Source organism: Setaria viridis, chromosome 9 (genome assembly GCF_005286985.2).
Source record: "Setaria viridis chromosome 9, Setaria_viridis_v4.0, whole genome shotgun sequence".
NCBI lineage: Eukaryota > Viridiplantae > Streptophyta > Magnoliopsida > Poales > Poaceae > Setaria > Setaria viridis.
In genome coordinates this window covers 12,310,664-12,323,428 of record NC_048271.2, presented here as the reverse complement: position 1 = coordinate 12,323,428, position 12,765 = coordinate 12,310,664, and the positions used below count along the sequence as shown (strand labels likewise).

The window sequence follows — 12,765 nt, the reverse complement described above, 5'->3', positions numbered from 1 at the left end:
AAATAATCTAAGATTTTTTATTATTTTGAAATGCTTGTTGCATATAAATACTAGTTTAACCATTAAACATTGAAAACTACATGCCGATAGAGCCTGATTAGTTGGGTAAAAACCAAATCCAAGTCGTGCATATAAAGTTTTGCTATCACTTAGTTCAATACCAAGAATTTGGCATGCCAATATTTTTAGCCAAATTCATGGCAAGTTACTAGAAACTTCTAGTAACTTCTAGTAACTTCTTAAAGGAAAAGGTGGAAAAGGTACAAGTGCACTAAATTGTATCCAAATTTCTTACTCTATCTTCGGCGTGCCTTGATTTTGGCAAATCCTGATTTTGACATACCCTTATTTTTGCTGGGCAAAAATTGGAAGCAAACTAAACATATATTAGTTAGGTACATAAGCAATCACATTATTCGCCATCATTCTCAGGATTGATTGAGTACGTATACATTAGGCACATCATAGTACCCTTATGATTATAGGGCGCTGAGCTGCTTCAAATTAACTGGTGAAACCAGCGGTACTGACCCGTAGAAGGTGACCCCCGCCAGCTTCTCCGTGGTGATCTCCGTGAGATGGCCACCATCCCAGAAGATGTGGTTCCTCCTGTTGGCGCAGAGCGTGTTCATCGGCATGCATATCAACTGGGCAGTGTTGTCCCCGAGACCACAGCACGCCGATTTCAGCAAAGCCTGTCACCAAAAGGTGACACCGAATTAGCAAACCAAGTCATTGTTAATCAGCTAGTTTGAAGCATCAGTGCTTCACATGTGTGGATCATCTAGACTTTACATGATTTGGATGATGTGACGGTGGTTGTATGCATCACAGTACAAAAAAGCTGGAACCTTTTCCTTTATCTGAAAAAAAAGATGGAATCTTGTACATCCTCTGGAATTCACACAGTTTTTTATTCTGAGTGAGGGAACTGCACACGGATTGGTACAGTACAAGTTTTCAAAGTTTAGCATATGCACCTGCAATTTGCGTTCCAGGGACTTTGCCAACGAGTTGATAAACTGCTGATCGGAACATACCAGGAGCTGATTGGTGGGGTCTGTTAATACACAAGTGGCTATGTCGTTGCCACTGGTTCCGACCGCGAAGATCGATCTCGCCAGGTGGATTGAGGCATGATTCTTGCCAAGCTTCTGCACCAGTCCTTCGTAAACACTGGAGTAATCGCGCTCGATTTGTTCATCCAAGCTGATAACCAGGCCTATTGCACCTCTTATTGTTCCAACGCTCCTGTTGGATATTTTAAAACCTACATGCTTGGCTCTATAATGGACTCTTAGTTACTACAATAGCATAAATAGTCATTGCAACCTGCGCCACAGTGCTCGGTTGGTCAGATTTACTCGGTCAAGAAACTGTGTGTAGTATGGGTGCTCACAGTTAAACTATTCAAGTTAGAGATGTTGTAGTGCTTCAGTTAATATATAGCCAATTTGTATAATTATAACATGGACAAATATTGTCATTGGTGTATAAATCCTTAAGTAAACACCTTTCATAATGGCAGAGGTAGATGATTTCTATGTTGATTTAGAAGTTACTTTGGGTTACTTTTTCTTACAGCTGAGGTGGATAATTTAGAAGCAAATTAGATGACTATTGTTGCCAATAATACCATTGAGTCTACATGATCGATGGTCAAATATTTTGCTTTGTATGAGAGTTTGTAGGATTTCTCTCTTTTTTAAGGACATGAAGTTAGTAATTCAAAAGTATATACATAAGGTAGTTTTGGTTAATTTTTGGTTATGGTTTCCAACAATGATTGAGTTTACAAGGTCAACAGTCGGATGTGTTACTTTTCTATGAGAATTTATATGTTCTGTCTCTTTTTTTGGCTCGTGAAGTGGGTAATTGGGAAGTACATATAACGGTAGTTTTGTTATTTTATTTTATTTATTTGGCTATTGTTTCCCATCATAAAGGACTCTATAGGATTGGTGGTTGGATGCTTTAGTCTTTCTTCATTGGAATTTTAGGTCTTCTCGCTTCATAGAGCATCTATTGTGTGAGAAATTAGTGGAGACTCTAAAAGGACCTCAATTTAGTAATAATTAAATTGACTTGTCATAAGACTCTAATTTCCAACCTGACCTTGTTTGTGATGTCTAGAACTCCTGCACCCCCAGAAGCAAAGTTAACACCATTCAGAAATATGGAGTAGTTTTCTGTGGTGTTGCTGATGGACCTGTACGCTGGAGGGGTGGCGAGACCGAGAGTGCCAGCTGCATGCGATGGTGGAACCACAAAGATTAACAAAATGTTATGAAAATAAAGGAGTGCCATCACGAGAATTGATACGATTGTTCTTCTCAAACTTTGTACCCATGAAGTCGGCTAAGTTGTGGCCATTGCTGAACCTGCCGGTAGCGAGGTGCCCCGGGTAGTCGACGCCGTTGTGGGGGAACGAAGTTTGCCCTGAACGGCGTCATCATCAGGTTGTTGTTGTTGCCGACGTCCAACTGCGAGTCACCAAACACGAACAGCGCTGTAACCGCGCCACCCTGCACCATGTCGCCCAAGAAAGCTAAGAAAATAAGAAGGCCACTGCAGATCGTGGTGCCCTTACAAGGACAAAGAGAACATACATATAGCTTCAGAGTTATAGCTTGAGAGATCCGACGCACGTATTGGTTCATGTAGAGGGGGCGAAGGAGACACGTTGGCAAATCAGAACATCTATATCACGTCTTCGCGCCTGGTTGTTGACTTAACATTTTCTTTTTGTCCTTATTCACGTACTCCAGCGCAAAACCTCAAAGCAGGCAAGCGCTTTGTCCTCCTATGAAAGTCCTCATTAATCCTACGAACTGCCGCGTACTTAGCGTGGTGGTGGAGGCGTTGGGATACACTTCTATTCCATCCACTGCGGTTCAAACCCTAATGTCCACGATTTACAGCGAGTTCTTTTAGCACTTTATTGTGGACGTGTGATAGGAGGCACACTTGTGGATATGGTATATGTGTAATTCTGTGTCATCTTTTTAACAAAAGATAAATTAACCGAGACGGAGGAACCGAACTGGACAGGAACCGAACCAAACTAACCGAAACCGAATATTTCGGTCACAAATTCTCAGTAACTGAATTAATTACGGTGAGGCCACGGTTAACCGATTTAACCGAATATATGACAGCACAAGAAAATTTTAGATCGGGTGCATTTGCATCCCAGTTTCTTGACAATGCGTGAAAAATAATGGCACAAAAATATGGTCGCGTGTCCGTTACAACGTAATGCCATAACTTTTGGCCCTGCACAACAATCTAGTCACAGAGCTGGCTCACGTTCACCGGCGAAACAAACGGCGCGGATCCGGCGAAGGCGACGCTCGTGAGCTTCCGCGAGGTGGTCTCCGTCGGGTGGACGAGGTCCCAGAAGATATGGTCCGTTCTGTTCGGGCACACGCAGCTCACGCGGCCGCAGCGATACATAGCTTTGTTGTCCCCAAGACCGCAGCACGCTGCCTTCACTTCAGCATAGCCTTCACCACGCAAGAATCAGAAGAAAACTTGTATTACTCATAGTGTTCATAAAATCGATTGAACAATGAAGCATATTGGCATCGATCATCGGTTGGCCATGGCCTGCATGCGTACCGTTTGCTTGCGGTTCGTCGATGTACTGCATCAGCGCGGTGTACCCGTCGAAGAAGGAGTACCGGAAATCCTGGTGCCGCGCGCTCATGCTCCGGAGGAGGGAGGCCACTTCGGCGTTGTACCGAACGGACAAGTCGTTTGCTCCTGGGTGGCATTCCTGGGTGAGGAGGTTCAGCTCCCGCATCAATGGCAAGCACCCGATCGGCGCCGCGCCGACGAAGAACAGCCTGCGCATCCCGAGCTCGTACAGCCTCTGAAAATCCAGAAAAAGTTCAGAGTTTTGGAGAAGCATCGTCGGTTTCTGACTGCATACAGAGGTTTATGTTGTATATGCTGGCTTGTCCTGTGTATGCAGGTTTAGTGTACACACCTGTAGCTGGCGTTCCAGGTTCTGCGCCAGCAGCTCGATGAACTGCTGAGGAGAGAATACTTGCAGTTCCACTGCTAGCAGCTCGACGGTGACGGTGGGGGGAAGGGCGCGGAAGATGATGTCGTTGCCGCCGATGGCCACGGTGAATATCGATTTGGCGAGATGGGCCATTGCCTGAGGCTCGCCGAGCTGCTGCACCAACCCTGAGTACACATTGAGGTAGTCGCGCTCGATTTGGTGGTCGAAGCTGAAACACTGACCCTGCGGATCCATGCACCTATCATTTGTCATTCTTTGATAGCATATATCGTAGAAACATTGGCGAGGTTCTGGTCGTAAGAATATATTTCTAGTTTAACCTTGTTCGTGAGGCCCAACACTCCTGCACCTCCGGAAGCGAAGTTGACGCCCGTCAGGAACGTGGAGTAACGTCCTGGAGTGGTGTTGCTGATGGAGTGGTATGGAGGAGGGCTGGCCAACCCGAGATTGCCAGCTGAAATGGACGATGTGCAGCAGAAGTTAATTCATTTTTCATACTTTTTTTAACAAGAGAAAAGCAGGTAATTAAGCTAGTCTAGTCATAGAGTGTAGACGTGTAGATCAGAGATAAAACATGCAATGTTTCAACTTGTCAAGTTTTAAGCTGTATGCCAAAGAACCAAAAGCAGTATGCCACCCAATAAATTATCTCGCATTTAGGCGCTTATTACTTGTCGAGATCAGTTTTAATTTGCTCAATTCAGGAACCTAATCAGTCAAAGCTCCAACCAGCTAAGCAACCCTACAAATTCAGCAGCACATGCACGCGCGCAAGAGGCGGATCTCTCCTCATCACCTGATTTTTCATCAAGCTGACTACTGATGCCATCAACGCAACACAGATGAGAGCTCACTAATTCTCCTTCGTGTAATCCGAACGGTAAGTACCATAAGTTAGGGCTCAAATATTCTACTCGAATGGCATGAATTCATCATAACATACTAACAATGCAATGCATATATGCCTGTGTACTCACCAAGGAAATCGACGAAGTTGCGGCCGTTGCTGAACCTCCCGGTGGCCTGTTGCTCCGGGTAGTCGATGCCGTTGCGCGGGAAGTTGGCCCTGAGCGGCGACAGCGCAAGGTGGTTGTTGTTGCCGACGTCCGCCTGCGAGTCGCCGAGCACGTACAGCGCCGGCACCAGGCCCCCACGGACAGGCTCGGCCAAGAAGCTAACCCAGAGAAGAAGAAGGCCACCGGCGGCGATGGTGGCGCTCTTGCAAGAGGGTCCCATCTCAGCAGGTTCAGAATTTCAGGCCCGGCGAGTCGGCGACCGCTTGAGTTCTTATACGAAATATATATGCAGAATATCTTGCCTGTCCGCGCGGCTAAGTTGACTTCACAGGTTTCTGTTCTTTTTTCGATCTTTCTGCACTTCTGTTCTGTATCCTGTCGGTTTCAGTTGTACCCCGTTGACAGATGGATCCATATATGGCTGTTGTAAAGATTATAACACTGGGCATCCGCTTCTAGTAGTTATATATGTATCTGCACTGAATTGAACAAAACTGCCATTTTAGAGGTGTTGTGCAATCCAAGTCTCTTCCAACGAGTCCCTGCCAATGTAGGAGGTAAAAGTAAAACCAGTGTTAAAATTTCAGACCTCCACCTTTTGTTTAATTCACTTTATATATAATCGCTCAATGTAAGTGAACCCGTGTGCGTGTGCTCGGCAGGCTCGCGTTGTAAAATAAACATTAATTTTGTTCATATTACAAATGATACGTAGCTTTCTCTTGCGTATTCTAAAAAAATCAGAAATTAAAGGATACGGCATACAGCTAGTTTCCAACTAGTATGAGTTAAGAGTGTTAGACTCACGCTAAACAGTCGTCCAACAGACTTCATGCAGGCCAATCCTCTCCAATTATGCAGGGAGTATGATGCGTTCTCATGCAACGTAACCCTGCGTGCTTGTCAACTGTGGAACATGTCGATCGATCGTATCTCTCGGGGGAAATAAAAAATAAATAATGAACCTGCAAATCACGCAGCTGTTGACTGAGAAATGTATTCCGGCTAAAAGTTCGGGTGAGCACATGGATTGCCTGCTCAACATTCAACATTGGATATATTCAAATGAGTACGTGCGTACACCATGTAGATATCGTAGTAGTACACATCCATCCTTGTTCCATTTTTCCACACACTTTCCTTCGAAATGCATGCTGACGCTGCTGAAAAGGATTAGAAGTTCTGCTCTCAGTTCGTCCCATACGTAAAAAAAAAAGGAATATGAGGTGATGAAAAATTGAAAATGGATATGTAATCGATGAAGCTGGACTGAATTGAACTGTTAACACATTTCAAATTATTTGGTTCTTTTAATTAATTGATGATCAATTATATATTTATTTGGATATGTAAATATATGCAGTTTCATTTTATCAACATAACACACATATCTTTTAGCGGTTTTTGACCAACATACGATGATTGCAGTTGTTATCAAATTTGTAGGTTGGATATCTTTGCAGATGTTCAGAAGAACAAATTAAAATGGGGTGGTGCGAGTTCCTGTTTGATGGGAGAACTATGCATAGATTATCTGGAGCCTCTGGAGGCAGACACCGGGGACAGCTAGGTTCCAATTGTTGATTGCAATTTAAATAGTCGTGCAACTTCCTGCATGCTGGCCATAGCCATCGCATACTCTTTATATAAACAATACTACGTTCTCATTGCGACTTTTGCGTCCACAATACATATGTCCAAGGTGGAACATATTGATCGTACCTCTCGATGAAAAAGAAAACAACAGCGTGCAAATCACAATTTAGAAATTAGCCTTCCGCGGTGAGCCGTCCGCCAATCTCCATCAGCGAAAGCATCGATTGAATTTGCCAATACGAACTTGCACGATCACAAAAGATCATGGAGACACGATCTTTGTTTATGAGGTTCCGCCGAAGCCTACATCCTCGGGGCATGATTACGGGCGCTCCTCCCCAATACCGCAACATCAGCCACTCCGGGGTCCCGGCATCGTGCTGCCTCCCCTGTGAGCTTGTCGTTATGTCGTCATGGTTACAACAGCAGCCCTCCTTTCATATTTATGAGGAGGTCCGGGTTAAAGAGTATGACATGAACTCTACCCTATACTGCTAAATCCAACTCACGTCCCATCGTAACTGGATTCGTACAAATATTTGACACAATATCTAATAAAATTAGCGAAATGTTCCGATGGGCACATGAATTTTAAAATACATTCTAAACACTAGTTACATTTTTGTGCACACCACACATCCACATCCACATGTTTCTTTAGCAGCATGTGGCCGGGTCACTGCTGGTGCTCGTATGGACGTAATCTCCCACCATCAAAACTCGCAGATGGCATGGCATGCCTCAATATTATATTAGTCATGGAAGATCTCCATTTGGAGTCGACTTAGACAGTCAGATTCGCAACATATGGCGAGAGCTTGGCTGAGCTCTAAAAAGATGTTTGAAAAGAATGTGAGGTATGGTGGAAAACGACGGCGACGCAGATGGAAGAGTCTAAATTTAACAGATGGTGATGCGGTTGTTTAGTTTTAATTCAAATCAAAAATACTTTTATGCAGGCCTGGTGGCTGCACATTGGGCGCCCCAAGTCTAGCTAGAAGTAGGTGAAAGCCGTTTCATGGACCTAGCTTTTAGCCGTAACATGTTTTCTGTGGGACTTGTTTTAGTTTTGTTTTTTTGGAAGAACATTTGAAATAGCATAGATAGAATTCCTACGATCTCATTTAGGATAAAGAATTGACTTAGAAAGATCAACTCAAAAACCCTGCAAACGGAATGGACCCATTTAAGATGGGCTCGTTTTATGGGCCGGTGGCCTTTTTACCAACGTTGAACGCCTTTGAACCTAGCCCATTTCCACATTGCATGCTGAACCAACAACAATGCAACCAGAGAAGATGGGTGAAACATATTTGAACGTCAGAAGAAAAGCACTTACAATAAGAAAACAAATGATTCGCCTTCAAATCCATGCTCTCTGGCATTTCTAGAAAATTAACCAAAAAGAATGAAGTGACAGTCAGTTGGCACTTTGTTCCTGACCAGTGGCGGAGGCAAGATTGGGAGTTGGGGGGCTTATTTCTTCTTCCAAGTCCATCTCCACTCTTTCTTTATCTTTTCCTCTCTTCTCCTCAACTTCCTCCTTTGATTTCAATGGTGTTCCCGGGGGGGGGGGGGGGGGGGGGGGGGGGCAAGTACTTAAGTTCTATGATTTCTCATAACAATGCAAAATAGACACCAAAATAATAGAATGACACAAATCAGCTTAATGTTAATGTCGTACCTGGTCAATGCAATTGCGAGGGTTGCGTTAGATAGCATGACACAAAATCTACAATGGATAACCATTTCAGTCACACGTACTGCACAAACATTAGATAGAGGAAAGTAAAGTGTTTTTCTTTGTGGCATTTGTTTAGGAAAAATACAATAAAATGACATTTTTTACACATACTACTAAAAATTTCAGGAGAAATTTATTGATTTACATTGTCATCACAAACAAAAGGAAATTAGTATTGGCTAAAATCTAACTTTTGATAAAATAACATTAGACTTTGCTCATAATATCTTAGAGCAACTCTAGCAATAGCTCTGCCTATCAAAGTGCTTTTTTTTACTTTACCGTCTAAATTTGGGGTAGGTGCTGTTTAGAGGGTCTGCTGAGGTCTGCTGAGGTTGAATTTAACTAATTATGAATGGTAGACTCTATGGCTGAACGTTCCTTTGGCAATATATCTAGTGTGCATCCCCTCGATATTTTTGAAACTAGGGTAAGAATTTTTCACAATACACATCAGCAACTTTTTTATAAAAAAAAACTGAACGATTTCTGAGTTCTACTTCAGCATTTTTTGGAAGCTTTGCAAGAATTTTTACCCTTTCTGTAATACCAATGAGAATTTTACACCGGAATTTTGGAGGGTTATAATAGGACCAAAACATCCCTAATATTCTACTTCGACTAAGAACTGGAGATATAATAGAGTTCCTGTTTAGCTTAAGCTAAGATTCGCACATATCATATTGTAGGTATCATATCTTAGCATGTTGAATGAACATGATTTGTTTCCTGTGTCCGTCAGATCTCGTGTTCACTTTCGTTGCTTCGATCCCCATTCGACACCTCCGTGCGCAGAGCTCCAAGCGTCGAGCCATAAACGTCGCCACTTCGAACTTCTTCGTGGATAGCACATAGAGATCGTTGCCTTGTACACCCCGGGCGCCGTCGCATACGCCACTGTATTTCCAGACTCCAGATCACGTCGAGGAAGCTCTTCCATTTGTCTCTCACGCGGCGTACGTCCGCTGTCCTGCACGGCGGAAAACGCAGCAGGTCTGACCCGTTCGCGTCGGACGCCGCCGGCCGGCCTCGCTCTCGGCCGCTAGCGGCCACGGCCCTCCGTCACCACGCCAAAGTGCTCATGACTACGTCCAACACGGACCATCGTATCTGTACCCTATCCAACGCATACCAGGCCGTGTTCCGTGGCTAGCTACTGGCCATCGCGCGCGGCCATGTCGTCGTCGAAGCGGTGGACGTCCGCCTCCGGCACGGAGCTCCCGGGCCGGTCGCCCCTCCCCGCCGCCGCACTCTCGCCAGGCCGCCAGAGCGCCCGCCGCTCCGTCTCTTTCCGATCGGACGCCGCCCCAGCCTCCGGCGGCGCAGCCTCCATCGCCCGAACGCTATGGCCTTCCTCCACCGGCGGCGGCAAGAACAATAAGGCCCCGCGCGCGCCTTCTCCCTTGTCGTCCGCGCCACCGTCGTCGTCCGTGGCCACCCTAGCGGACCATCTCGCCAAAGACGACGCGCCGCAGGTCCTCTCCCGGCAGCGCAGCTGCACCGAGCTCCCGCGTGCCGACGCCGACGCGGAGGCCCGGAAGATCGGGAAGTCCTCCGGCAAGGGCGGCGGCGGCGGCCACGCGTTCGGCCGGTCCATGCGGCTCCTCCCGTCCACGAGGCCCGCGGGCGTCACGCTCACGCCGGGCCGCGTCGCGCCGTCCGACCTCCGCAGGCTCACCGCCAACGGCCCGTCCCTGGACGCCGCCGCCGACGTCGCCAGCTCCGGGTCGGAGTGCAGCGACGCCGCCTCTAGGGGCTCCACCACGCCGAGAACGACGGCGGCCTCGAAGCCGCGCTCGCCGCTGCTCCCCCGCACGAGCTCCGTCCGCCTGCTCGGCTCGAGCAACACGCAGTGGGCGCTCTCGCCGGGGCGGCGCAGCGGCTCGCCGCTCAAGACGACGACCACGGCGCTGCCCACGGTGCCGGAAGCCAAGGGCAGTAAGAAGAGCCTGATCAGCCTCGGGTGGGGCCATATCTTCCACCGGAGGAAGCACGCCGCCGAGGACGCGTCCATAGCCGCCGCCACGGCCACCTTGCTGTCCTCCTCGCCGGTGTCGTCGTCACGGAGTAGCACCGGAGGCGGCGGTGCCGAGGCCGGGCACCAGATGAGGATGGCGCATTGCCGCCTCCTGCAGTGGCGCTTCGCGAACGCCGAGGCCGAAGCCGCCCGCAAGAGGAAGCAGGCCAGCGCCGAGCTGGACTTGATGGGTACATGGGCGAGCGTGTCGGAGATGAGAGGGAAGGTGGCGAGGAAGCGGATGCAGCTAGAGAAGGAGAAGCAGAAGATTAAGCTAAATACCGTGCTCTCTTGCCAGGTTCAAATACAAATTTGAAGTTTGCGATTTTATAGAACTTATAATAAGACTCTTCCTCAATAATTTTTTTTTCTGATGAGATGGTGGAAAACCCCGCAGATGAAAGATTTGGAGAGCTGGGGGCAGGTGGAAATCGAACATGCCGCTGCCCTGGCGTCAACTGTAAGCTGCACCCGGGCGGCCGTTTGCAGGCTTCCTCTCACCAGTGGTGCCAAGGTATTCGGTTTTCGGCTAACGGCTCACGCTTTCGATTTCTGTTGCATATGGAGATGCATTTCAAAAATGAGTTTCCTTTTGTCTTTAGTATAATATATTTTTTGTGTTTATATTAGTAAGAAAAATTATATAAAGGAACTATGTTCCAGCAAGTAAAAATATATAGTTCATATGGCCCTGAAGTGCATCAGGAATATGCTTACTACTCCTAATTAAATTGATTCCAACAGACAGCTACCTGAAACAATTCCACACACGATCGCAACATAGCTAATTGTTCATTCGTCTACAGGTATCTCTGCCACCGTTGGCGACCATTCTACCGCAAGCGCTTGAGCTCACATTGGCAACCAAGGCAATGACGAGATCATTCAGTCCCATGGTAACTGACTACATATGTGAAAATAAGCTCAATATGATGGCATTATTGCTCATTCAGTAGATCGTGGTGATCAATGGAGCTTCGTCTTTGCCCCTAGGCTCAGGACAGGGCGTTGGTGATCTCAGAGCTGGTGCGTGTTGCGAGTGAAGAGAAAGCTTTGTTGCAGGAGTTCCTCGAGCTGCTTAGCCGGGTCTCTGCACTGCAGGTACTAGCATTGTTACTTATTTCGCAGATCCTAATGCCTTGCACTCATTTTGGTAGCACCAATTATTACCAATGTTATTTTTTGCTTATGCTTTGCGCTTGTTTTGGTAGCATAGGTTCTTACCAATGTTTTCATTGTTGATCCTGCAGGTTGAAGAACAGAGCTTGCGCTGCCATCTAGTGCAGTCGTCATCACTTAGTGCTCCGACGGGGGAATGCGTGCAGGCACTGTGATTGTAGGACCAAATCCAGATGTGCTCTAAACTTTTCTAGTAAAACCAGATAGAATCATAGCCATATATGCTTTAGTGCGTAGAATGTTAAGATCAAACCAAAACGACAAAAGAAATACCATGTGAACATATTGCTGAAGGATGGCCTTGAACTACTAAAACCTTCCTAAATATACCGTGCATGTTTACGAGTTACTATGCCGAGTAGGACACAGTCTAGGAGTAAATAATTTTGACCATCAATATCTATAATAATATATAAATAAAAAAGGATACCTAAGTCTTGAAAGGTAGTTTTTTTTTATCGAACATGAAACATCTGATTTGATACTGATTCAAACCATCATCCTCCACATCATAATATCTTTCCAACATGGTCGATTATCTATATGATCTGATTTTGTTTTGGTTGAATTTATATTTTCTTCAAGTTTACAGCAGCATGTCCATGTTAGCATGTGCTGGATGTCATCTGGCATACCATGTTGTGTTCAACTCGCTTCTTAGTATATGTTGGATGCTCATTAAACAAAACAAGGTAGTCAAACAACAGTAACAACACACATTATCTTATAGGCTTCCATACGGATTCATGGATAAACTGTGAGAGCTTGTCCATCCCTCTCTATATCAGATCCCTTTCCTTGGCGCTCTTCCTTTATCAATATGTGGAGTGGACGTCCATTTGTCCAAAGATTGATTCGCGTTGTGAAATGGCAATGGTCTAGGGGATTCATATAGACAAAACTCGATCTCAAAGTGGGGGAAAAGGACTACGCACTGGTGGATGTGCTACATTGGCATTTAATAATAATCCTGATTCTTACAAATGCAATATAGATATGTATAATTTCTCTAGAGCACACTGATGTCCAAGTATAGATGCACCTTCGGATTAACGAGCAGAGGATTGACGAAATCTAGGTAACATAAAGCAAGAACTATCATCGCATCCAGAGAATTATGTCAGCCACTAGATGAACTTCCAGTGGAGATTCATCCAGCATTAATCGGTGGATTGCACAGATG

General features: G+C 45.9%; 1 protein-coding gene across 1 annotated transcript; it reads right to left on the bottom strand.

Moving 5' to 3' along the window:
- Window positions 1-3,094: 3,094 nt before the first annotated feature.
- Window positions 3,095-5,387, bottom strand: LOC117840139 (GDSL esterase/lipase At5g55050). The gene is made up of 5 exons (XM_034720597.2): window positions 5,008-5,387; window positions 4,351-4,484; window positions 3,992-4,252; window positions 3,622-3,874; window positions 3,095-3,506 (listed from the first exon to the last, which is right to left on the bottom strand). Exons 1-5 carry the CDS (start codon window positions 5,264-5,266, stop codon window positions 3,289-3,291), a joined length of 1,125 nt encoding a protein of 374 aa, XP_034576488.1. The 5' UTR covers window positions 5,267-5,387; the 3' UTR covers window positions 3,095-3,288.
- Window positions 5,388-12,765: the final 7,378 nt, after the last annotated feature.

Bases quoted from the DNA above. Each gene is read 5' to 3' on its own strand.
- LOC117840139 (XM_034720597.2), bottom strand. From the start codon at position 5,266: ATGGGACCCTCTTGCAAGAGCGCCACCATCGCCGCCGGTGGCCTTCTT. The intron at 3,875-3,991 runs GTGTGTACACTA...CTGGATTTTCAG, and splicing joins ACCTGGAACGCCAGCTACAG to AGGCTGTACGAGCTCGGGAT. The intron at 3,507-3,621 runs GTACGCATGCAG...TGCGTGGTGAAG, and splicing joins CGACGAACCGCAAGCAAACG to GCTATGCTGAAGTGAAGGCA.